The sequence below is a fragment of the Mesocricetus auratus genome, unplaced genomic scaffold (assembly GCF_017639785.1).
Source record: "Mesocricetus auratus isolate SY011 unplaced genomic scaffold, BCM_Maur_2.0 Super-Scaffold_4256, whole genome shotgun sequence".
In the NCBI taxonomy this organism is placed as follows: domain Eukaryota; kingdom Metazoa; phylum Chordata; class Mammalia; order Rodentia; family Cricetidae; genus Mesocricetus; species Mesocricetus auratus.
The window spans coordinates 56,948,131-56,972,379 of NW_024429182.1; the positions used below are offsets into that span (position 1 = coordinate 56,948,131).

At 53.2% G+C, this 24,249-nt stretch overlaps 2 protein-coding genes across 5 annotated transcripts; one reads left to right on the forward strand and one right to left on the reverse strand.

Moving 5' to 3' along the window:
* The first annotated feature begins 1,469 nt into the window (after positions 1-1,469).
* On the forward strand, positions 1,470-20,634 carry Trpm5 (transient receptor potential cation channel subfamily M member 5). 2 transcript variants are annotated; one of them, XM_005064142.4, is made up of 24 exons: positions 1,470-1,688; positions 2,140-2,320; positions 4,533-4,699; positions 5,351-5,534; positions 6,647-6,711; positions 6,839-7,030; positions 7,313-7,415; positions 8,768-8,886; positions 9,240-9,578; positions 9,643-9,783; positions 9,890-10,013; positions 10,460-10,605; positions 11,267-11,379; positions 11,535-11,627; positions 11,931-12,189; positions 12,832-12,950; positions 13,123-13,255; positions 13,905-14,079; positions 16,705-16,858; positions 17,794-17,975; positions 18,284-18,416; positions 19,184-19,256; positions 19,602-19,668; positions 19,967-20,634. In XM_005064142.4, the coding sequence occupies exons 1-24, from the start codon at positions 1,491-1,493 to the stop codon at positions 20,053-20,055; spliced, it is 3,549 nt and encodes a 1,182-aa protein (XP_005064199.2). In that variant the 5' UTR covers positions 1,470-1,490; the 3' UTR covers positions 20,056-20,634. The 2 variants fall into 2 exon arrangements, with proteins under 2 accessions (XP_005064199.2, XP_021085518.2); XM_021229859.2 differs by having other exon boundaries at positions 19,602-19,663; positions 19,963-20,634.
* Positions 20,635-21,293: 659 nt separating this feature from the next.
* On the reverse strand, positions 21,294-24,154 carry Tssc4 (tumor suppressing subtransferable candidate 4). Of its 3 annotated transcripts, none has more exons than XM_021227464.2 (3): positions 22,881-24,154; positions 22,481-22,607; positions 21,294-22,393 (listed from the first exon to the last, which is right to left on the reverse strand). In XM_021227464.2, exon 3 carries the CDS (start codon positions 22,369-22,371, stop codon positions 21,430-21,432), a length of 942 nt encoding a protein of 313 aa, XP_021083123.1. In that variant the 5' UTR covers positions 22,372-22,393; positions 22,481-22,607; positions 22,881-24,154; the 3' UTR covers positions 21,294-21,429. The 3 variants fall into 3 exon arrangements, with proteins under 3 accessions (XP_021083123.1, XP_012971301.1, XP_005064200.1); XM_013115847.3 differs by having other exon boundaries at positions 22,839-24,154; XM_005064143.4 differs by having other exon boundaries at positions 22,716-24,154.
* Between the last annotated feature and the right edge of the window lie 95 nt (positions 24,155-24,249).

Consider the following 24,249-nt stretch of genomic DNA (forward strand, 5'->3'; position numbering starts at 1 on the left):
TGGGCAATAAATGGCTATTAGGGCCGCTGAAGATAGCCCGAGCTAATTATGGTCTGGATCTGTAACACTTCAACTTCCACAACCAGGACATTCTACTGAGTCAGTCATCTACAGAATCTTTGTCACAGGTAAACGTCAGCCCACATCTGCAAAGACTGAACTTCTATAGAAGATCATGTGCACAGTACCAAGGGTTAGGGGTCAGGTGTATCTTTTGAGGGACACTTTCCCTCAAAAGGTTCCTCATGCTGGTTCCAGAGGCATGTGGGGAGGACTTTGGCCTTAGCCCCTGTCCTGGTTAGGCACAGGAGGCAGGGAATAAATCTCCCTCATACTTTATGTCACCTTGTCCCCTCCTTCTCAACTCTGTATATACACAGGTGTCTCCCTACAAAGAGTGCAGGGTCTGAAGTGCTATCACAAAGGCACCCCAAAGCTGGGCACAAGGGACAGCCATGCAGACCTGGGGATCATGGGGAAATAGTGTGTAGAGAATGGTCCCAAGTCAGATAGGAGCCCTCCACCCACAGTGGACCCCAGGGAAGTCCTTCCAGTGTGTTCTTCCTCCCTGGCTGGACACCCACTTTCAGGAGTGCAGACGTAGGAGCAAACATATATTGAAGGCAGGGCCATGCTTTGTCATAGAGATTTAGGACAATCGCCAGAGAAACACAAGAAACTTGTAGGAGACACAGCTGCATATCACACAAGCTAGGTCATTCAAGTCACTGCAATGAAGGATGGAGCTGGGGGGCTTGGGCTGGCTGGGTGGGTGGGAGAGGACCTGAGCCCAGGCAGGGTGAGAGATGCTGTAGTCAGCCTCTTCATCATCTGTTTGCCAAGGTGGGAACTTGAAGGGAAATAGCCTGGTGGTGTCCTGACTCTGCCTCTGAGGCCAGGGGAGCCAGGACATGGCTCCCTGCTCACCTCTGTTCTTCCCGCTGCCCTCTTCACCTGCTACCCGGCACCAACTTCCCATTCTGACTTCCCTTTCTGCCTTCTGTCCCTCCTTCCCATTCCTAGACTTCATCTCTGCCTACCTTCCCTGGCCTCCCCTGCCTGGACTTCCGGGTCTGCCTAGGTCCCTCCTTTTCTCCACCCTGTCCTCCCATCCCCTTTGCATCTGATCTGACTCACCTGCCTTCTTACCTATCCTGCCTCTGCTCAGGTGCAAACCAAGATGTCCTCAGACCTTGTCTGGGGCAGTCTAGGTTGTGGCTCCCTTGGCTTGGGAAACTGAATTCCTTACTTAGTATTTGGGGGTTTCCATGACACCCCCTGAAAAGGCTCTGGAGAACTGTGACAGGCGTGTCAGAGTCTAGATGCCCGGAGTTCTGTAAGTGTGGGGAGCAGAGGCAGGCAGGTGGGTTGGCTGTGCCCCCATCCCCAGTGGGGAATGAGCCTGACTCTAACTACAGCCACTGTGAGGAGGGTGGCAGAGCCATGGCAGGCGAGAGCAGCTGGTAGACAGCCACCTTACGTCAGCTGGGATGCATCTTCCTTGTGAAGAGAGGAAGAGGGTGACTACTCCCCTCTCTGGGTTCCATCATATGTCTAACAGAGAAGCCACCATGCAGACTGCCCAGAGCTCCTACCCTGGAAGCCCCCCAGATACTGGTGATGGGTGGGAGCCAGTCCTATGCCGGGGAGAGGTCGACTTCGGAGGGTCCGGGAAGAAGCGAGGCAAGGTAGGGGCACCATGCACCTGGGTGACATCCACCATGGCTGGAATTCCCAAGTCTTACTTCCCTCTCAAAACCCAGTACTGGGGCCTGCTCACCCTGGGCCAATTCCTTATAATCTGAGTGCAGAGACCCTGACCAGATGGGCAAAAGTTGAGAGCTGCTTCCTGCCCTTGTGATAATGGGAACCTTGAGGTCCAGGACTCCTGTCTCACTCCCCACTCACAAAGGGAAGATATACTGCAATGGCCCATACCGCACAGAGGCCTTACCCGAAGTGGGTCTAAGGCCCGCCTCCTATGCCCTGCCCTTTTCCATAAGCCCAGTCTCCTCCCCCATGCCCAGAATCCCTTGAGAACTCCCTCCAACCTAACATTTACCATATGGGCAGAATCCCCCAACCCGGTGCTGCCTACCTGTGCCCCAACCCTGAACCCACCTGCCCCCTACCCTGCAGTTTGTGAAGGTGCCAAGCAATGTGGCCCCCTCTATGCTCTTTGAACTCCTGCTCACCGAGTGGCACCTGCCAGCCCCCAACCTGGTGGTGTCCCTGGTGGGTGAGGAACGGCCTTTTGCTATGAAGTCCTGGCTTCGGGACATCCTGCGCAAGGGACTGGTGAAAGCAGCTCAGAGCACAGGTAAGGCTCTCCCTGGGCTGGGCCTGTCTGGCCTGCCGCCCTGCTTACCTCCGGGGGTGAGGGGAGGGCATTCCTCAGTGATATTTCCCCTACTCAGCCACCTTTGGTGGTGCCTAGGGAGGCCATGGGAGCAGGTCATGGGGATGTGGTGCAGGTGAACTTAAAGGCCACAGCCAGCTGATCTGTGGTGTCCAGAAGCTGGTTCTCCCTTAGAGCTACACACTCCACTCATAAGCCATGGTACCCTACTGGTATCAGTGCACCAAGGAGAACCTAGAGTGTGTCCCCACACATCACCCTAGGGAAGCAATCTGGCTGCTTATAAATGTTAGACAAAAAACCTGGACTTTATTTTTAAAATGTATAGGTCCAGGGGATATTCTATTTTCATTTCTGCTGTGACAAATACCTTGACCATAAGATACTCAGGGAAGAAAGGATTTACTTGGCTTACAATTCCATGTCACAGTCCATCATTTCAGAGACATGAAGGCAGAAATTCAAGGCAGCTAGTCACATCCCATCCACAGCCAAGAGCAGAGAGAATAAACACGTCTTTACTTTTCTCATCAAGCTTTCAAGCTTCCTCCTTTTTACGCAATTAACTTGAACCCAGGGAATCATTCTGCCCTCAGTGTGTAGGGTCCTCCTACATGACTTAACAATCCACCACCAGATATACCTACACTGACCAAGTTGATCTAGAGTAAGATTCTTTTCTCAGGTGATTATGGGTTCTGTCAAGTTGATAGTTAAAAATGAGCAGCACAGGGGTCAGAGAGATGCTAGGCAGTTAAGGGTATGCATTTCTCCTACAGGGGACTGGAGTCCTGTTCCCAGCACCCGTGTCACGCAGCCTGAAATCGCACATAATTCTAGGGAGATTCAACACCTCTGATCCCCTCAGGCAACTTCACTCATACACATATACTGAATACACTCACATCATTAAAAATAAATTTGCCACAAGGTGGTGACGGCCCATGCCTTTAATCCCAGCACTCTCAAACTCTGCGAGTTCGAGGCCAGCCTGGTCTACAAGAGCTAGTTCCAAGACAGGCTCCAAAGCTACGCAGGGAATTCCTGTCTCGAAAAACCAAAATAAATAAATAAATAAATATGCCAGGCAGTGGTGGCACCACCTTTAATCCCAGCACTGAGGAAGCAGAGACAGATGGATCTCTGTGAGTTCAAGGCCAGCATGATCTACAGAGTGAGTTCCAGGACGGCCAGGCTGTTACACAAAGGAACCCTATCTTGAAAAAGCAAAATACATGAATAAATAAATAAACAAACCTAACCAGCACAGGGAGATATTTTAGTAAAGACCTGAGTTCAGTCTCCAGCACCTGTACAGAAAGTTGGGCATGGAGGCATGTACTTGTGATCCCAATGCAAAGGGAAACAGGTTCCAAACCTACAGGGCCCTGTAGCTTGCTGGCCTGCCAGACTTGCCAAATCAGCGAGCTCCAGGTTCATCAGAGACTATCTATTTTTGTTTGTTTGGTTTTGGTTTTTCAAGACAGGGTTTCTCTGTGTGGGTTTGCAGCCTGTCCTGGAACTTGCTCTGTAGACCAGACTGGCCTCAAACTTACAGAGATCACCCAGCCTCTGCCTCCTGAGTGCTGGGACTAAAGGCATGTGCCACCACCACCTGGCCATCAGAAACTGTCTTACACAGACAAGATGGATGTCACCTTTGGCTAACACATGCACCTGTCCCCGCATAGGTGTCCTGCACATACAGACATACATCCAGCAGAAGGGTTGGAGGTTCTGAGTCTCTTATTGCAAAAGTGATTAAAATAAAGGAACAATTTGCAGTCAGATGCAAGTGGGAACTTTGTCGCCCAGATCCTTGCCCAGAACAGGCTACAGGGAAGCATCTATGACAAATCTTGGAAAAAGTCACTGTCTACCACATACACATCCTCCCCGAGCCTTAGTATCCCCATCAGCTTCAAAGTGTTCCCTGTAGCTGGGCATGGTGGCACGTACTATACCCCTAGTACATGGAATGATGAGGCAGGGGAATTACTTTGAGTTACAGGCTAGACTGCACTATAGAGACCCTGTCTTGGAGGCTGAGGGAAAAAAGCATATCTTATCAACTGATTCCCGGGTCCCTGAGTGTGAATATAGCTAGGGGATGGAGTTGGGCCAGCCAGCTTTAATTAAGGACTCTGGGACATTTCTCTTCCAACTCCCATAGGTGCCTGGATCCTGACCAGCGCCCTACATGTAGGCCTGGCCCGCCACGTTGGGCAGGCTGTACGTGATCACTCCCTGGCTAGCACATCCACCAAGGTCCGTGTAGTGGCCATTGGAATGGCCTCTCTGGACCGTATCCTTCACCGTCAGCTTCTAGATGGTGTCCAGGTTAGTGAGAGGTTCATGGGTCCATGCCGCTAGAGCCCAGTAAGCTTGGGTAGGTAGAGGAAGCTGTGGACAGGCTGGAGGGCTATGTTACCCACAGAGACTCTAAGGTATCGAGAGGTGTGGGACATATGTCTTCAGTGGGAAGAAAGACAATGGTTGCATGGGCTCAGCACTCCCCAGCAGGTGGCAGCATCACTCAAGAATAAGGGTGGGACCTGGTACACTCACTCCTCTGGGGAGTCTGACTGATTGCCCTCTGGGCCCAGCCTGGCTGAAGGCTGTCCTCAAGACCAGGTGGCTTCTGCTCTCTGGTATTCACTCACATCCCCCACTCTGTGGACTGTGTAAAGCATAACCAATGAGAAGCCCATGAGGCCCCACTGAGGTGAAGTCTGGACCCCAGCCCAGAAGAGTCTAGAAGGTGGAGCTTGCACAGCCCTGGCCCCAGCTGTTTCCATGGTTCACTCATTCCAGGGAGGCCCCTGGCCCAGCAGTCCATCCTCCCTCTGTCTGAGGGGTGGGGACTCTGAGGCCTTGCTGAAGCCTTGCCCAGGGCCCCAGCATGGCGTGCATAGAAGAGCAAAGCAAGGCCCAACAAAAGCTGCTCCTGAGGTCTCCACTTCTCCATGTCTTCCCAAACGCTTGGCACAGGAGGATACCCCCATCTACTACCCTGCCGATGAGGGCAGCATCCAGGGACCGCTCTGCCCCCTGGACAGCAATCTCTCCCACTTCATCCTGGTGGAGCCTGGCGCCCTCGGGAGTGGGGACGGATTGGCAGAGCTACGGCTGAGCCTGGAGAAGCACATCTCTCAGCAGAGGACGGGTTATGGGGGTAAGGCTCACTCCAGCTGCACAGAGCAGCATCTTGGGGATGTGGACATGGAGATAGGATAACTCCAGCAAGAACTTCATGGAGAATGGGAACGGGCCTGCCAGGAAGCACACACACACACACACACACACACACACACACACACACACACACACACGCATGCCTGAGCGTACAAAGCCTGGGAAGAACTGTTGGGTGGATGGGAGAGTGGCACAGCTGGGTAGTGTAGCCCTGGATAGGCAGCCACCTTCTGGCCAGAGAGCAGTGCAGCTGCCACTGTTTTAATCGGCACTGTTCTGGCTGCAGACTCTGCTAGCCAATAAAATAAGCCTCCCAAGAGGCGCAGTCCCCTCCACTGCCACCAGGGAGCAGAAATGCCTGAAGGAATGGGCGCAACTGTGGCTAGTGAAGGGTGTGAAAGAGAGGTGGCCTGGGAGAAATATTAGTAGACGAACAATGTTTATAAGCTACTATATCATTGCTTAGAATGTGCGAGTAATGTATTAACAGATAACAGTATAATTCTTTGGTGAAGCCAGTACATGCTAGCAATGGAAACTGACCTGTGTCTTACACCACAAAGGCCTCCATAGGAACCCAGCAGTTTGGAGCTGCTCCTACCGACTTCTATCCCTTTGTTGGCCCAGAGTGTCTCTTATGACACAGAGTGACTCTGTCTTATGCTGGTAGAGTGGCTACCTAGCCATAATGTGGCTGCCCTTGGGATGTGGTAGGCACCACAAGGCTTCATTTCTTTCAAGTTACTTTGTGCTTACTCATCACATGCCAGCCCTGGATGACACACGCCTTTAATCCCAGCACTTGTGAGGCAGACACAGGCGGATCTCTGTGAGTTCAAGGCCAGTATGGTCTACAAAGTGAATTACAGGACAGCCAGGACTATTACACAGAGAAATCCTGTCTCACAAACAAACAAAACCAGAAATAAAAATAAAAGGAATGAAGGAAGGGAAATTTTTGGCAGGGTGTGCCAGAAACATGGTAGCAGGACTCTCAGCATGATGTTGGGGGTGGTTGCCCCACCTAATGAGGAGGACCTGAGTTTCTTCCTTTCTGAGAATCAAGTAGTCTCGAGGTTGCTATGCCCACAGGTACCAGCAGTATCCAGATCCCTGTCCTTTGCCTGCTAGTCAACGGTGACCCCAAAACCCTGGAGGTAAGGTCAGGGGACAGGAAGGGCCTAACTGGAGGAGGTGGTGGTTTCTCAGGTTGCCCCCATGGGTGGTGTGGAGGGCTGAGGCACCTCCTAAATGTGCATCTGGATATCATTTCTGCCTCCCCAGAGGATTTCCAGGGCAGTGGAGCAGGCTGCCCCATGGCTGATCCTGGCAGGATCTGGGGGCATCGCTGATGTACTTGCTGCCCTGGTGAGCCAGCCTCATCTCCTGGTGCCCCAAGTGGCTGAGAAGCAGTTTAGAGAGAAATTCCCCGGCGAGTGCTTCTCTTGGGAAGCCATTGTGCATTGGACGGAGCTGGTGCGTGCGTGCTGGGGATGCTACAGCCATCTGCTGCCCATGTCCTCTCAGCAACCCCTGGGTGGAGATGTTCTTCTCGAAAGTCCTGCAGGCTTTGCCCTCTCTTCCCGTCCCATCTTGGAGTTATCCGGGACCTTGTGCAGCAGTGAGACCAGGCAGTCAGCCAGCTTGTCAGGCTGTGGGTGGTCCTGAGCTAAGCTTCTGGGTCAGTGGGGGCAGAGGGGTTCTTATGAGGATCCTTCCAGGCTCCACTCAGACCTCAAGGCCTCTTCCTTGTCTTAGCTACAGAACATTGCTGCGTACCCCCACCTGCTCACTGTGTACGACTTCGAGAAGGAGGGTTCTGAGGACCTGGACACTGTCATTCTCAAAGCACTTGTGAAAGGTGAGCCATGTAACCCTGCCCTCAGAGACAGCAGGACTCAGCAGTGTCCACAGTGAGTGCCTGTCAGCCCTCCCCAGGTGTGAAAGGTAACTCCCCAATTAACAAAGCCTTTCTGAAGACTTCAGTTCAATGAGTAATAATCTAGCCTCAGGGCATTGTAACCATCACCAATCCTGGAATTTTTCTACTACCCTCTCCCGAAAAGCCTTCGTAACTTCACCTTGTCTCCAGGTCCCCTGCCTGATTTCTGTCTGTAGATGTGTGCTTTGGGGCCACTTTACATGAATGAAACTGTAACCTGCATTGTTTGTACCAGTTTCCCTCATGAAGCACAATGTCTCACAAATCCAGCACCATGGTAGCTGGTGCCAGGAAGTTCTTACTTTCCAAGGCTGAGTTCTAACATTTACTGTGTAGATGTGCCATGGGTCTGTCCACTCAGCACTGATGGATATGCTGGATTGCAACCCAGGCTTGTCACTGCAGTGGGTTTGACATGGAACAGGTATACATAGGCTGGAGGCTGGGAGAGGCAGTGCTAGGGAAGAGATGGGGCATACCTGAGTAAGGGGCCACTCCAAGACCTGGAACACCTGGGGCTGGGGATGTGGCTCAGCTGGTAGAATGTTTGAGCCGGGTGGTGGTGGCACACGCCTTTAATCCCAGCACTTGGGAAGCAGAGGCAGATGGATCTCTGTGCATTCCAGGCTATCCTGGTCTGTAGAGTGAGATCCAGGATACTCATGGATACACAGTGAAACCCAGTCTCGGAAAAACAAACAAACAAACAAACAAAGTTTGGCTAGCATACACAAGGCCCTGGGTCCAATTTCAGCATCACACAGCAGGTGGTAGCTTACACCTGCTAGGCAGGAAGATCATCAAAGTCATCTTTGGCTACCTAGTACATTCAAGGTCAGCCTGGTCTACAAAAGGGTGCTCTGGTTTTGGCCACTCTCTTCCCAAGACAGTGAAGCCCAGGGAGCTGTATGCAGGACCACATGTGACTTTCAGTGAGTCACAGAAAAGCCTAGTGATCCTAATTCTGTGGTTTGGGGATAACTGTGTCCTCCAGTGAAAGTGTGCAGTCATCTCCATAGCAGAAATGTGCCTGCATGGGAATGTACGGCCATGCCCTGTTCGTGGGCAAGGAGATGTTGGCCAAGGTGCTGCTACTGAAAATATACTTATGCTTCAGCGGACTGTGTCCAAAGGGTTCTGGTATGCCATCCCCTGGGTGTTTAGTCCTCTGCCTCTTGCTGCTGTTCAAAGGCAGCTGTCAACCCCCATCAAGTCCTCACAGAGTTCCAGTCCCTCCTTTCCATCTCTGTGGGACTTACTCTCACCCATAGCCTGCAAGAGTCACAGCCAAGAGGCCCAAGACTACCTAGACGAGCTCAAGTTGGCTGTGGCCTGGGACCGTGTGGACATTGCCAAGAGCGAGATCTTCAATGGGGACGTGGAATGGAAGGTACCCCCCTACCCAGACCTGATTTGGGAACACCAGGCAGGGAATTAACTGAGGCCTGAGGAAGTAGGATCTCAGGGGTGTTATCTGGTCCTAGTCTGTCCCAGCTGTTGCCCTAGAGGGTGTTCAAAATGATGCTAGGGAACCCCCAAAGTCCAGGCTGGAGTGTGGGAACCCTGACACTCTTACTGTCAACTCATCAGACCTTTCCCATCTCTGGTTCCTGAGGCCAGCATGCTCTGCTGACCCATACATACCTCAGCTTCAGGGTACAGGTTGGAGTGTCCAGGGGAGGATGCTCTGCCCCTCTTCTTCCCTCTCACTGTCCTGATCTCCTCCCCAATGGGTGAATCCAGTCCTGCGACCTGGAAGAGGTGATGATGGATGCCCTAGTGAGCAACAAGCCTGACTTCGTGCGCCTCTTTGTGGACAGTGGCGCTGATATGGCCGAGTTCTTGACCTATGGGCGGCTGCAGCAGCTTTACCACTCTGTGTCCCCTAAGAGCCTCCTCTTTGAGCTGCTACAGCGTAAGCATGAGGAGGGCCGGCTGACACTGGCTGGCTTGGGTGCCCAGCAGGCCCGGGAGCTACCAATTGGCCTGCCTGCTTTCTCACTCCATGAGGTCTCCCGTGTACTCAAGGATTTCCTACATGATGCCTGCCGTGGTTTCTACCAGGACGGACGTAGGATGGAGGTGAGTAGAGCCAGGTTGGCCAGGGTGTGCTGGAAAGACTGAATGTTGATGCCCTGTTCTACAGGAGAGAGGGCCACCCAAGCGGCCCACAGGCCAGAAGTGGCTGCCAGACCTCAGTCGGAAGAGTGAGGAGCCTTGGAGGGATCTGTTCCTCTGGGCTGTGCTGCAGAACCGTTATGAGATGGCCACATACTTCTGGGCCATGGTGAGCAGCCACCTCAGTCCACGGCTCCCTTGGCATCTGAGAAGCAGACTGGAGAATATTGGGACAGTTGGGCCACCTTCTAAAACCCTGTATCTCCATCTTCCAGGGCCAGGAGGGTGTGGCTGCTGCTTTGGCTGCCTGCAAGATCATAAAGGAAATGTCCCACCTGGAGAAGGAGGCAGAGGTGGCCCGCACCATGCGTGAGGCCAAGTATGAGCAGCTGGCCCTGGGTGAGTGACAGGCAAAAGGCCCCTGCTTCTGCTCCCCTGCAGACAGGGAAGTGGCTGACTACAGAAAGTGGTTCAGGGTGACCCCCATGGCCTCCTGTGTAGAGCAGAACACAGAGCAGTTCCTACTGAGGGTGGAGGTTGGTCAAAAAGTCCTGAAAGGAAGGTGGAGATGTTATAGTTCATAATAGCCATGTACTGGGCCCTACCACAGAGTGGAAACCATTTGTGGCAATTGAGGCCCTCACAGTACTAAGCGAGAAACAGAAGGGCCAGAGAAGATCAGAGGTTGGGAAAGGTCCTGGGGCCAGGCAGGGACTCTCAGTGGCCCTGTAGCATGGGGTACCTGGCTGGACCCTAGAAAGTAGATGCAGGATGCATGCTGCAGATGATGGGGGCCCAGGGACCAGGCATCAGCATCCCATCCCAGCAGCCAGCTTCGTGCACAGATCTTTTCTCAGAGTGCTACAGCAACAGCGAGGACCGTGCCTTTGCCCTGCTGGTGCGCAGGAACCACAGCTGGAGCAGGACCACTTGCTTGCACCTGGCCACTGAAGCTGACGCCAAGGCCTTCTTTGCCCATGATGGTGTACAAGTGAGTGACTGATCAGTCTAAGGATGACATGGGGGCAAGGAAGATGGGCAGGGCCCAGACTATCCACCCAGGACACCTGAGGTACCTCAGCTGATGTCCCAGCCTACAGCTTCCAACCCATGCCCAAGCTACATAGGGAAGGGACCAGGAAGAGTGGCTGATTCCAGTTTCCTTCATCAGGGATGCTTTTCTAGCTTGGTTCTTGAACCCCAGTAACACCTATTCTCAGTTTGTCCTTAACCCCAATCCATAATTCTGTTATTGAAGGGTTACAACAAGGCTAGATATGTGGCTCATTTAATAGAAGGTACAGGATGCATGTAACCCTGGGTTCAGTTCCAGAACTGAACAAATCAGATGCGGTGACCCATGACAGCAATCCCATCACTGCAGAGGTGGAGACAGGAGGATCAGGAGTTCATCCTCAGCTGTGTAGTTCATAGTTGTCCTGAGCTACCTGAGACTGCCCCAAAGGAAAAACAAAGGAAAGAAGGCAGGCTGCAAACAGTCAAACACATGCTCCTGGAAAGTCTGTCCTCCCACCAGAGCAGGTGCTCCAGGAGGGTGCTTGAGAGAGCTCTGGGAAGAGCATCTCAGGCACAGGGGCCTGTGTGAGTGAATGTGTGGTGGTAGGCAGCCAGAACATGTGACTTTATTCTAGGCATTCCTGACCAAGATCTGGTGGGGAGACATGGCCACAGGCACACCCATCCTGCGGCTGCTGGGTGCCTTCACCTGCCCAGCCCTCGTCTATACCAATCTCATCACCTTCAGGTAGGCTTATGTAGGCAGCAGCAGGTGTCGGATTCTCTCACTGATCCCACTTTTTATAGCCCAATGTCCAGTGAGCTATGTGGGCCCTCCTTCTCGGTGGGCATTGTGCTTCCTTCTCTGTCTCTATGCTGGGGATGTCCTTCCCTGTGTTGCAGTGAGGATGTCCCACAGAGGATGGGCCTGGAAGATCTGCAAGAGTCAGACAGCTTGGATGTGGAAAAGAGCTTCCTGTGCAGCCAGGGCGGCCAGTAAGGGGCGGCAGGGCCAGGGGGTGAAATGGATAAAGGGGGCAGTGAGGATGGAGTGAGGAAAGATGGAAGGAACTAGGAAAATGGGAAAAAGAAAATGGTCCCAGAAAGACAGAGGGCAGGAAAAATGGAGGAGACTATAGAAGGGACAGAAGAGGGCCAAGAAGGATAGAGGAGGCTGGGAAGGAAGGAGAGAAAGGACTGCCACTTGGCAGTGGCCAGTGTCTAGACAGAGGCAAGCTCCCGTGGGATACCGTGGTTAGGTGCCTCCTCACCATAGTGACCTCCTCTGTACCCATACAGACTGGAGAAGCTGACAGAGATGCCAAGGGCTCCAGGCGATCCAGGCCCACAAGCTGCCTTCCTGCTCACACGGTGGCGGAAGTTCTGGGGGGCTCCTGTGACCGTGTTCCTGGGGAATGTAGTCATGTACTTTGCGTTCCTCTTCCTGTTCACCTATGTCCTGCTGGTGGACTTTAGGCCGCCTCCACAGGGGCCATCTGGGTCTGAGGTTACCCTCTATTTCTGGGTGTTCACACTGGTGCTGGAGGAAATCCGACAGGTCAGTGGCAAGTGTGACCCACTCCTGGGCTCTGCAGCTAAGGCTGTATTATCTGTAGTTCCAGGTAGGACCTTCTCTGGGGGCAAGGACTTTTCATATACAGAACAAGACCTCTGAGTGATCTTCCTGTCAACCCTGTCTACTGTATCATGGTCCTGGTCAGACTGAGTCCCAGTTGCAGACCAAGCCCTTACCTTGATCAGAATAAGGCCTGGTCCTTTGTCACAGAGTCTTGATGTTAATCACAGTTGGAGCCCTCATCATGATCACAAACTGAACTGATTTCAGCCGCATCCTGAGTCCTGAGCCCTGTTCCAGATTGATCATGATCATGATTCCTTAGTCAGAGTTTGAACCCTGACATGAGTCACTGGCTAAGTCCAGACACTCAATGTAAACTGACCCTAAGTTTTAGTCACAGACAGTCCCGACTCCAAGTTCAGCTTGACCTCACTTTTTGCCCTGAGACTTAGCCCTGAAATCTCTTCAACTGATACTCCAATCCTAGCCATACACTGGGTCCTAGCCACCAGTTGTTTCTGATCAAACTGGCAAACTGAGCCCTGATCCATGCAGATTCTTTCTACCCTGGGCTCAGCAAGGTGGACCTGGCTTCTGTAACCAGACTTCCTCTTCTTCCAGGGCTTCTTTACAGACGAGGACACATACCTGGTGAAGAAGTTTACTCTCTATGTGGAAGACAACTGGAACAAGTGTGACATGGTGGCCATCTTCCTGTTCATTGTTGGTGTCACCTGTAGGTCTGTAGCCTCAGATGGGCTGGTGGGCAGGCTGGGGGGCACTCAGCTCTCTGAAATCTCAGTGTGGTCCTGGAACCTGCCTTTCAGCCATTTAGCCAGAATACTTGTGTCTTGAGAACCTCGTGCCCTCCGTGGGCACCAGAAGCCCTACACAGCCTTTGTCTCCAAACAGGATGCTGCCCTCAGTGTTTGAGGCTGGCCGCACTGTTCTAGCCATTGACTTCATGGTGTTCACCCTTCGGCTCATCCACATCTTTGCCATTCACAAGCAGCTGGGTCCTAAGATCATCATTGTAGAACGGATGGTGGGTCCTCGGGATCCTGAACCTTGAGGGGGGTGAGACACTGGGACTCCAGATTTGGATAGATGGGAAACCTTGACCCAGTGGATGGTGAGTCCTCAGGACCATAAACCTATTGAGGGTGAGTTCCCAGCCCAGGATAGCTGAGGAGCCCAAAGGAACACTGACTCAGATGGTAAGGACCCTGCGCTTTAACTATGGATGAGAGTGAGCCATCACTATATCCACCTAAAGGGGTGATCCTTATAACCCCGGCCTTGGGTAGATGGGACCCTGTCCCTGGGTGGAGGTGAGCCCCTGGACCCTAACTTGGGTTAGGGGGTGATCTCCCTCAGACCTTGAGCTTGGGAGTTAGTGAGCCCTGTTGTATCCCAACTCTGGTTAGTGGTGAGAATCCTGGGACCTCCAACCCTGGATGGGGGTAAGTCCTGAAACCCCAACCAAGGTGGTGGTGAGAACCTTGACACCCTAGGCCTGAGAGGGGATGATCCCCCTGGGACTCTAACCCTTGATTAAGGTGAGAACCCAGAAACTCCATTCCTAGGTGAGGGTAAGCTCTCTGGACTCCCCTATGGAGGAAAGTGAGCCCTTCTGACTCCTGGAGGTGAGTTCCCACCCAGTCCATCTGTGATTGTGACCCTCCTCCCTGCAGATGAAGGATGTCTTCTTCTTCCTCTTTTTCCTGAGTGTATGGCTTGTGGCCTATGGTGTGACCACTCAGGCCCTGCTGCACCCCCATGATGGCCGTCTGGAGTGGATTTTCCGCCGTGTACTCTACCGGCCTTACTTGCAGATCTTTGGACAAATCCCTCTGGACGAGATTGATGGTTTGTGCTAAGCTAGGACGGTGGGCTGATGGGCTGGTAGGCTCCAGGATATGTGGTTCTCCACTTGGGACTTCTGTGTCACCAGGACCCTAGTTGGAAATGCCTGAGGCAATTACATCCTAAGTCTGGGCCACAAGGCCTCGAATATCTTCCAGGCTAGGATCCAGAAGCAGGGCAAGATATGAGTCAGTCATGGAGACCCCACCCTTTCTCTGACTGGGAAGTAGCCCATGGAGATCCCAAATAACCAAAGCTAGCTTTCTGTCTGAGGAGGCCGAGGGCTGCACTGGGCCTTGGAGGCAGGGGTCTTGTGAGGGGCAGAGGAAGGGCAGACATTAAGAGCACAGCATGAAGAACTCAGGCCACCCTGGCCATTCCATGTTGTGTCACCTGGCTGCAGTCTTCCTGTTATCCACCCATTTCCAACTGAACCTTGCTTTCATAGGGGATCCCTCCAACTTGTGTGTGTTGCCTGTTGGTGTCAATGGTGTGTGGCTTGTCTGTAATTATGGGTGTCCCTTCAATCTAGGCCTCACACCTAGTTAGGGCTGATGAAGATCCTAGGAACTTCATGACAAGTGGGCACAGCTGGGTACCTATAGCAGGGATCTTGTGGTGGTGGTGGAAGGAAAACCCTGGAGCCAGAACGGGGACCTGTGAGGACCTAGGGTGACCAAGATTGGGCAAACAGAGGGATCCGGTCCATTAGACAAACAAAGGGCCTAGAGAGTAGGGGCTCAAGACAGCAGCTCCACATGGCACTACTGGGCATGCACAGGCTTAGAGATGGGGTGCAGATTGAGGCCTAAGAGTCAGTGTTCATGCTAGTGTCAAGGGACTTAGGGTTATTCAACCATGAGGCCATGTAGTTTGGATAGTCAGTAGAGACCTGACCCCAGCTATCCTGGGGAAGACCACTAATGAGGCCAGGCCAGCAGTCATGGTGTTTGATGAATTATTTGTTAATAGATGAAGGTGAGGCTGGAGCAAGCCCAGGCCTCCAGGACAGAAGGACTGGATGGTAACTTCTGATTGGGGTGTTCCCAAGCTATACCCTGGGCTGTTTTCTGCTCCCCACCCCAGTGCCTTTGGTGTTAGCTCAGCCTGAGCTACCACTTTTCTAGGCCATGAGCCTAAGCGGATATTGCCTGCCTCTCCCCTCCCCCTCAACATATGGCCTCATGGCCCCAGTCCCTGGGGGCAGGAAGAGGAAGTTGAGTGCCCCAGCCAGGGCAGCTCTGGGGTCTCAGTTCCCTAGTAGCTACAATGTTGGTCTCTCTTCTACAGGCATTGGGGAACGCTCAGGCCAACCGGCAGCCTAGAGGGGCAGAGGGATGGAAGGCCCTTAGTCTAGGCATGGAGGCCCCTGCAGGGACAGCAGAGCCACTATGGATGTGGCTGCAGTGAGTCATTAAGCCATCTTGTCAGTCCCCTCACTAGGTTCTCTAGGTACCCTTCCCTACACAGTGTCTACTATGCTGAGAATGTACTGGTATCCTCTAACACTTCTGTACTCAAAGGGAAACTGAAGCCTGGGTAATTCTGGCCCAGTTTGTGAAGTATGGATATTGGGGAAGTCCTTCCATTCCCTTCTCCCCCCCACACACACATCACACTTGCTCCTTCTTCCACCAAGCTCTGGGCTCCAGGGCAAGACTTGTGTCCAAAAAGGAGATGTGGGCCTTCTCAGACCTCAGATAAGGGTAGATTTACAGCTTCACAAAGGAGGGCTTGGCCACCCCTCTGGAGCACTTTGGGGAGGGAAGAGAGTGGGAAAACAGCATCAGGAGTAGATTCATAGGCTGGTGGGGGGCTGCTAAGACAGCCTTGGAAGGGACAAGGTGAGATCTGGCACTCTCAGATGGCTGCATGCACCCTCCATACAATACAACACTCATTTCCTCACCCATGGGTTGACTAATCATAATAACTCACTGGGCCAACATGGCAGGGATTTGTCCTAGAAAGGGAGAGAGAGTCAGAGAAATACCAGGACATTTAGGTAGACCTTGAAAGTCCAACATACCAGAATTGCACTCCTAAGCACCCTCCCTGGAGTATCACTTGTAACACAGAGTCTGGAAGAACAGGAATAGAGCATGCACACATGCACATATGTTCACACCTACTTACAGAAGTCATGCATCAGCACATAGCCTGGAGAAGACAGGGGATGGAACCAGGAATAGAGATGGCAACCTCAGCCTGTGCTGCCCCAACTATCAGTTGATGGTTTGTGCTAAGCTAGGAAGGCGGGCTGATGGGCTGGTAGGCTCCCAACGGGGAGCCCTAGGTGGGAAGGCCATGGGTGTTAAGCCTCTCTGGGATAGACAGAAATGGCTCCATGACTCTTCTATCCTTACTTTGGTTCCTCACATGGACTTGGCTCACCTCAATGGCCTGGGATATTTCCTGGAATCCCAGCAGAGAGGTCAAATGATAAGCATTCCACCTGTTACTTTGGTGCAATTGGGGCTGACTTCCACCATGGGACTTCTGGTGCTTTGTGGTTCATGTGGTCAGCCCTGTGTGAACCAGGTTCCTGACTGCCAAGCCAGACTTGCACCCTAGGGGCCTCAGCGTGGAACTACCCTCCCAGTCTGAAGATGTCTGCTTGCCTTGCAGAGGCCCGTGTGAACTGTTCACTTCACCCTCTGCTTCTGGAAAGTTCAGCTTCCTGCCCCAATCTCTATGCCAACTGGGTGGTCATTCTCCTGCTGGTTACCTTTCTGCTGGTCACTAATGTGCTACTTATGAACCTGCTGATTGCCATGTTCAGGTACCCTCCTTCTTTCCTGGCCATCTGCCCGTACTACGTCCTTGCTCCCTTTTCTCAGTGGGGCTGGTTTCAGGATGCTGGCAGATATAGAACCTGTGTCCTTAGTAGAAAAAACCTAGTCCCTCTTGCTGCTGTGTCCACTGGATTGACCCTGCAGTAGAGAGCCAACACCCAAGGTCTGGGCATACTATGAGCTCAGTGGATGCTGTCTATCCTTCCAGGAAGGAGAGTAAGTCTACAGGGTTGGGGACTCAGGACTGATTAAAACCCTGCAGTGAGTATGCCCCACTGCAGTACACCTGAGTGTGACCAAGGGGTTCTAGGCCCCTGTCTTAATCTCCTCTCCATTGCTGTGATAAAGTTGCCTGAAAGCAACTTAGGGGAAGACCCAGTTTATTTCATCTTACACGCCCAAATCCCAGTCCATCACTGAGGGAAGTTGGGGCAGGAGCTCAAAGTAGGAAGGCACCACAGAGGAATGCTGTTGGCTGGCTCACTCAGGCTCATGTTTAGCTAGATTTCTTGCATAGCCCAAGCCCTTTTGCACAGAGAACAGTGTGATCCACAATGGGTAGGGCCCTCCTACATCAATTAATGATCAATATAATCCCCCACAGACATGCCCATGGAACAATATGATCTTGACAGTCCCTCAATTGTAGTTCTCTTCTCAGTTGACTCTTAGACTGTCAAGTTAACAGTAAAAGCTAACTATGTTAGCCTCCATCTCTGAATTGGGCTCCCAGGACAGGCCAGCTGCCCTCTGGATGCAACGGAGGATGACATATAGGGAGTGGGAGGTGAAAGGTTGAGATGGAGGATAGGAAGTGGGGATACAGGATGGGGTGGCATATGGGGTGCCAAGTTGAGGTAGGGTGCTTCTATGAGCAGGGAGAGCAGCTTATAAGGCAAGGACTTGGCCATGTGTCCTGTAGCTACACATTCCAAGTGGTCCAGGGCAATGCCGACATGTTCTGGAAGTTTCAGCGCTACCACCTCATTGTTGAATACCATGGGCGACCAGCTCTGGCCCCGCCCTTCATCCTGCTCAGCCACCTGAGTCTGGTGCTCAAGAGGGTCTTCAGGAAGGAAGCACAGCACAAGCGTCAACACCTTGGTGAGGCCAAAGGCTGGATGCCACTGTTCCCAAGGGTCCTGCTTCCAGAGAAGACTCACAGAAGGGACTGGGATTTCTCATCTAGGCCCTGTCAAGGCTAACTAAAACTATAGACCCATATTAGACAGCCATGAGACTATGCTGTCTCCTTGCAGCCCAAAATTCCTCTATGGGGCTTACTTTTGCCATCTGCCTTGTGCTTTGCCTGGTGGCATCTGCCCTAGTCCCTTGCCACAGCCTGGGCCTGGGCTCTGCCCTAGGGGCCCACACAACTCTCCAAAGCTTGCTGCTGTCTCCTGCCTTGCCAGAGAGAGACTTGCCTGACCCCTTGGACCAGAAGATCATTACCTGGGAAACAGTTCAGAAGGAGAACTTCCTGAGTGCCGTGGAGAAACGGAGGAGGGACAGTGAGGGGGAGGTCCTGAGGAAAACAGCACACAGGTGGGGAAGCCCGTGGGACCCCAGATGGCGGGCATATGAGTCTCAGGCCAGCAAGTGCCATCATTTCTGTCCATGAGCTGATCAGAGATGTAGAAAGGGCCCTGTCAGGAGGCAGGTGGACTCAGATGCAGTGGGGCTGGGTTGACCTTGGTCAGCTGTGTGTTATGAGGGGCAATAAATCTGGGAGGGGCTCCCAAGTGCAAGCATGTGGAGGTGGGTAAACATCTAGTCTTTTCAGTAATGAGTGGGGTTTTCTGAACTGCCTTAAGGCTGGGTGAGACTCTTCAGTGTCAGTAATAGGACCTCTGAGCTGGGGAAACATGACTGGGTCATAAGACCCAGCACTCCAGACTCTTGCTCTAGGGGGAGGACGTGTGTGTGGCAGGGAGACATTGGGAGCATAAGCCCATAATTAGGCATCTTTCTGCAACGGGACTCTCCCTTCATCCTCTCTCAAGTCTGAAGATCCACCCTCAGTCGATGCCGGGTGGTGGAGGGACTGTTCCTGAACACTTATGGGGATGACCTGCTGTTTCTTCTCTTGCTGGTGGTCTATTCCAAGCAGGGACAGGACCTCAATCTCTGGGGACAGAGGCAGTACAGAAGTGTTCTATAACTGTAGACAGGTCCCAGATCAAGATTGGGAAGAAAGTAGAACAACAGGCAACAGCAGTCTGAGGCCCTGAGAAAGCATTTAGGGTAGGCAGGCTCCCTCTTGTGGAGTGCCATGGAGGTGTCACATCTACGACTGTCCCTACTTTCCACAGAGTGGATTTGATTGCCAAATACATCGTGGGGCTGAGAGAGCAAGAAAAGAGGATCAAGTGTCTGGAATCACAGGCAAGCCAACAACCCACTGTCCGTTCTTCTTGAGGTGGGGCCATCCTTTTGCTTCTATGGGAACTGCCACAGGCCTGTACTGGATTCCTAATGGACGGTATTAGGCCCTGTACAGAGTGGAGGGATTATGGGCAGGGGGTGCTTGTTCCTGCCCCAAGTCACTTTAGAGACCCATTTTTCTTCTAGAACTGGTCCAACAAAACCTAGATTTACCACCACATCCTGTCACCATTCCTTATCATGCACTATGGTGGATTTCTTGGGGCAGCAGTAGGCCTGGCAGGAGGGGAGTCACATGGGAGGGACACTGTGCCAAGGTCCAGCACCTCCCTTGGCTCATTCCAGGCCAACTACTGTATGCTCCTCCTGTCCTCCATGGCTGACACAGTACCTCCAGGTGGCAACTACCCAAGTAAGTACTGTTCAGGTCATGGGCATGAGGTGGGCATGGGCTCCTTTGTTAGGCCACTGGATTAGAGCAAGGCTGTAGGCCTTCCTTCCTGCCTTCCCCAGCTGTGTTGGAGGTTCTTGCTGTCCTTGACAGACTACGGTGCCTGAAGCATACAGGTGCCTATGGGCAGAGCCATAATGTCCCAAGGTTCTGCCTAGCACTGGTCCTGCTGGACCGAAGCCTTATCACTTTCCATGCCCTGCCCTGTCCCAGCTGGGGTTCCACAGCTGAGGGTCCTTTCTCCCTTCCTTGCTCCCAGGCTCTCAGAACTGTGGCCGCAGGAGTCAGCCAGCCTCTGCTAGAGACAGGGAGTACCCAGAGGCTGGCTTGCCACCCTCAGACACCTGACATGGAGGGATCACCTGTCTGTCCTAGAGCCCCAGGCCTTGCCATCTGGGGCTTTTGCAACACATCAACCTTCCCCTACTCCCAGCAATCTCCAGAAATGGTCTTCTAGGCGTTGCCATAGACTTCTTGAACATCCCTTCCTGTGAAAATGAAACTGTCTCTTGGCACCTATCTGGGAGCTCCATCGGTGTCTTCTCCAGTAGGGGAAATTCTTTCAGTCCTACCTAGAGCTTTCACCGGCTTGGACTAGACAGCAGGAACTAGTGACACTATCTGCCTAGGCTGAGCTACTTGGGTCTAGACCCGTCCTACCCTTAGTTCCTAAGAAACTGACCTCTTAAAAACTAGTGACTTCTTTCTGCCCTCAAAGACACACTCCTCATCAGCTGACCAGCCTCTAGAGAACTGGTAATCATCGACTCCCACCGTTCTGCCCCCACTGCATTTTCTGTGTAACCATTGTGGCATTAACCCAGATACTGTTCAAGGGTACCCAATGCTGCTATAAAGCCTGCAGACCAGCTCAACTCAGTTACACTGGACTACAGGAATGGCTAAACATGCATTTCAAACACCTGGGGAACGTGGAGTTACCTGACTTAGTGAATGCCATCTCAGTTGCTTCCTCTGATTCTCAAATCATATGACCATTCAGGCTGATCCCTCCTTTTGGGGGGACACTCAAGCCCTGGAATATGGGCTACAGAGGCCAGGGTAGATCTGATACTTAGCGTACCAGGCTAGCAAGTCTTGTCCAAGGCCCTGGCCTCAGCATGAAGTACTCATGTGCCTTCCCTGCATCCTTCTCTTCCTCCTGGGCTTCAGCTAAATGACCTAGCATCAGCCTAAGCACCAGCAGTGTCCTACACAGAGGTCACAAGTCCTGAAGACATACACCCAGGTCACACCAGCTCTACCTTTAGTTTGGGTGGGCACCTGCCCAACCTCCTTTGCTGGCTCAATCTACCCTCTTCCTAAAACTGTGGCCTGTACAGTAGAGGCTGTGCTGGTTTCTGGGAGACAGATTATGTTCATCCATTACCATCAGAGGTACAAGGCTGAACATGGCTATGAGCCCAGTCCCTCTGGGTAGGTTTACCAGTGGCAAATGTAAATGATCATGGCAAATCTTTACAGCAGTCCCCACTGGAGTGGGGAGGGTAAGCTAAGCCTGGTGTAGGGAGTTGTCAAGGACTGTTTGGACAGATCTTGAGTAGGGGCCAGAAAAATTCACAAAATTCAAGAAATATCCCAAACCTTTATTTTTCACCCCAAGAAACTGGGGCACAAGGTCCCATAATCCCCAGTCTTAATCAGAGTTGCTGCACACACGCCCCTCCTACAAACAGCCACAGCTTCCCACATGGACTGCAGTCAAACTGAGGGTCCCTTCTCAGACCCTGGCCCCTCGGGGTTACTGTCTCTGTTCCGGAAGTGTTCTCTGCTCCGCTTCCTGCTGCCATGGAAACCAACAGCCTCCATCCCTGTGGGGTCTACTGCGGACCCGGGATGGTCAGCTCCTGAAGGTATCAGTACCTCTTTCAGTCCCTGGTGGCCACTCCACTCCTCAGGCTCAGGCCCAGCCAGATGGGCCAGCTCCACAGAGGCCTCACCCAAAGCATTTGACACATCCCCCTTCTTTAGGACCCTCTTCCTTTCAGCGGCTCGCACTGGTTTGGTAAAGACCACTCTCCCCTCCCCACAGCTAGAGGGGTCCTGGTTGAAGGAGGGTACATAGTCCGTGGGGGATGCCTGGCTTCGAGAGCCCAGGAAGGCCAGAGCAGCAGCACGATTGCTCTGCTCACTGGCTTCAGCCACATCTTCCAGGCTGTACTTGGTCCAACGCTCAGGATGTGACACATAATCAGGCACAGGAGGTACCCTGGTTGGGCCTGTGCTCCCACGCACTCTGCTCAGATTCCCTGTCGGAGTCTGACTTGGGGGAGTCACAGGTCGCTTGAAGCTGCCATTGTCAGTCACACTGGTTTGGGGCGCAGAGGGCGGTGCCTGCCGGGCTGCACTCTCCAGACAGTCAAAGATGCTGTGACTGCGCTGGGAGAAGATGGAGCTCATGCCGCGGAGGTGGAACGGCTCAACTGCGGTGGTGGGGACGCCCGTGTGGGGTGAGGGAGGCTCATCAGGGCCGGAGTCCTCTTGGGCTTCCCCGGAAATCCTTTCCGGGGATAACACTTGCACCTCAGCACCACTAGGTAAGCTGAGGTCGGAGTCCGAGTCGCTGAGTGAGACGGTGTCCGAAGGCAGGGTGTCATCTTCGGTGGGTTCCTCAGTCTCCACGCCAGTCTCCGCCTCTGCCATGCTGACCTGGAACCCTCTCCACCTGTAGCGAAGCAACACAGGTTCTGCCGTGAGGGGTGTACTTGGGCAGCGCGCCCCCGCCCCGTTCTCCCAGGCTCCCCCCCTTCACCTCCACTATGTGCCAGGCGCCTCCGCTCACAATCGGGCTCTGGCTGGTCGCGCAGGAGGGAGGAGGCCTAGCGAAGCCGGGTGGCGAATAAAGTGTGTCCTCGCGCGCACTGATGTGGAGCAGCAGGCTAGATACAGTTAAGGAGAGAGTCAAACCATGAGATCAGAACAGTGCGGACATATAAAGGATGCGCGCTAGGAGACATAGGCTATCGGCCAGCAGCTCATCTCATTACCGGCTCTCAGCAGAGCGCAGCCTCTCCGGGTACACAGAGCCACCGGAGGCACCATCCGGGTACGGAGGGAGAGCTGGCAGGGGTCTGGCCTGGTCGCGCGGTCCTAATGAAGCCAGCGCTCACCGTTCGACAGTCTGTGGACGCTGCAATAGCCAGCCACCTTACCCGCAGCGTCCCGCCGGTTCCGCGGGATACGGGCCGTGGCCCCGCCCGCTCTCGCTGGGCTTTCTGGGAAACCGAGTCTGCGGCTGTCTGAATGTTGCAACTTTAGCGCCCAAGGAACTACAACTCCCAGAAGGCAATGGGCCAATGCTTACTGCTTGCCGGGAGGTGTAACCTTTACGTATACGTCATCACGTAAGACCGGAGCGGACACGGAAATCTACCCGGAATTGACGAAAGAGGAAGAGGCGGAGCCAAGGGCCTCGGTTCCCATAACACGCAGGGCCAACTGTCAATCGCAAAGGGTTGAGGCCTCCAGCGCCGCCTGTCGAAAGCCGCCTGAGCAGGGTTCGTCATTGGAAGGAAGTGCGTCACCACGCTCTGCGGGCGTCAACCAGTATCCTAGCCAGAAGTGGTGCTGATCTTGTTCTCCGTTGGCTTCTTGGAGGGGGCGGGACTTAAGTGCTAGTTGGCCCTTGGCATCTAGAGAAGCGGTGGGCTCTGGGGTGTTGGATAAGTTGTTTGGGGCTGCAGAAATTCGAGGTCTCTCCCCTAGACTCTGCTTATCCGTGCTTGGCCACCGACTCCATTATTTAAGGCCACACACAACTCCCCTCTAGACTTGGGGCTGTCCTCTTGCATCCCTGGGGACCAGAGTCTGAGAATCCACTGGACTGCTGCGTGCTCCCCTCCTTCGGCTGGGGGACGGTGGAGACTAGAACGCCCGAGGACAAACTTGGGGTTCATTGACCAATCAGTCTACTGGGAGGCTGCTAGGAGCTGGGACCTGAACCTTAGCCAGACTTTCTCTCCTCTAGAGGCCAATTAAATATGCCAGCAGCCTGGGAGGGATGCAGACAGGAGTCAAAGCAAAAGACAGTAGTGGTGATAGTTGTTGGTGTCCCAAGAGGTTGCTTAGCCTGACCACAGGGCTGAGCTGAGTGGGCTGCCATCTTGCCTATTACCCCTTGAGACACAGGTCAGAGCCACCCAGCTCTGTAGAACATTTCTAAGCACCTAGATACTTGGGATGAGGCAGTGGTCTAACCTTTACTGTGGTGTCCTGTGGGATGGAGTGGGAGGTGTGTGTGGGAGGGTGTTTTTTGTAGCTTATCCCCAGCATTCTGTGCCAAATTTTCCTGCTGTATGGCCTCTCCTACCCGTCTCAGAGTGACTTGGGATGTCCAACAGATGAGAGGAAATGAGGTCAAGGCTAAAATAAGGTCAGCCTTGGGCTCCCAGTACAGGGAGGTAGAAATGAGGGAGTGCTCATAGGGAGTGCTCCCAGGGTCCCTATCCCTCCCACCCAATGCGTTCCACAGCCTCTCTTGGACCTACTCACCCTGTGCCTGGCAAAGTCCAGAGCTGAGCC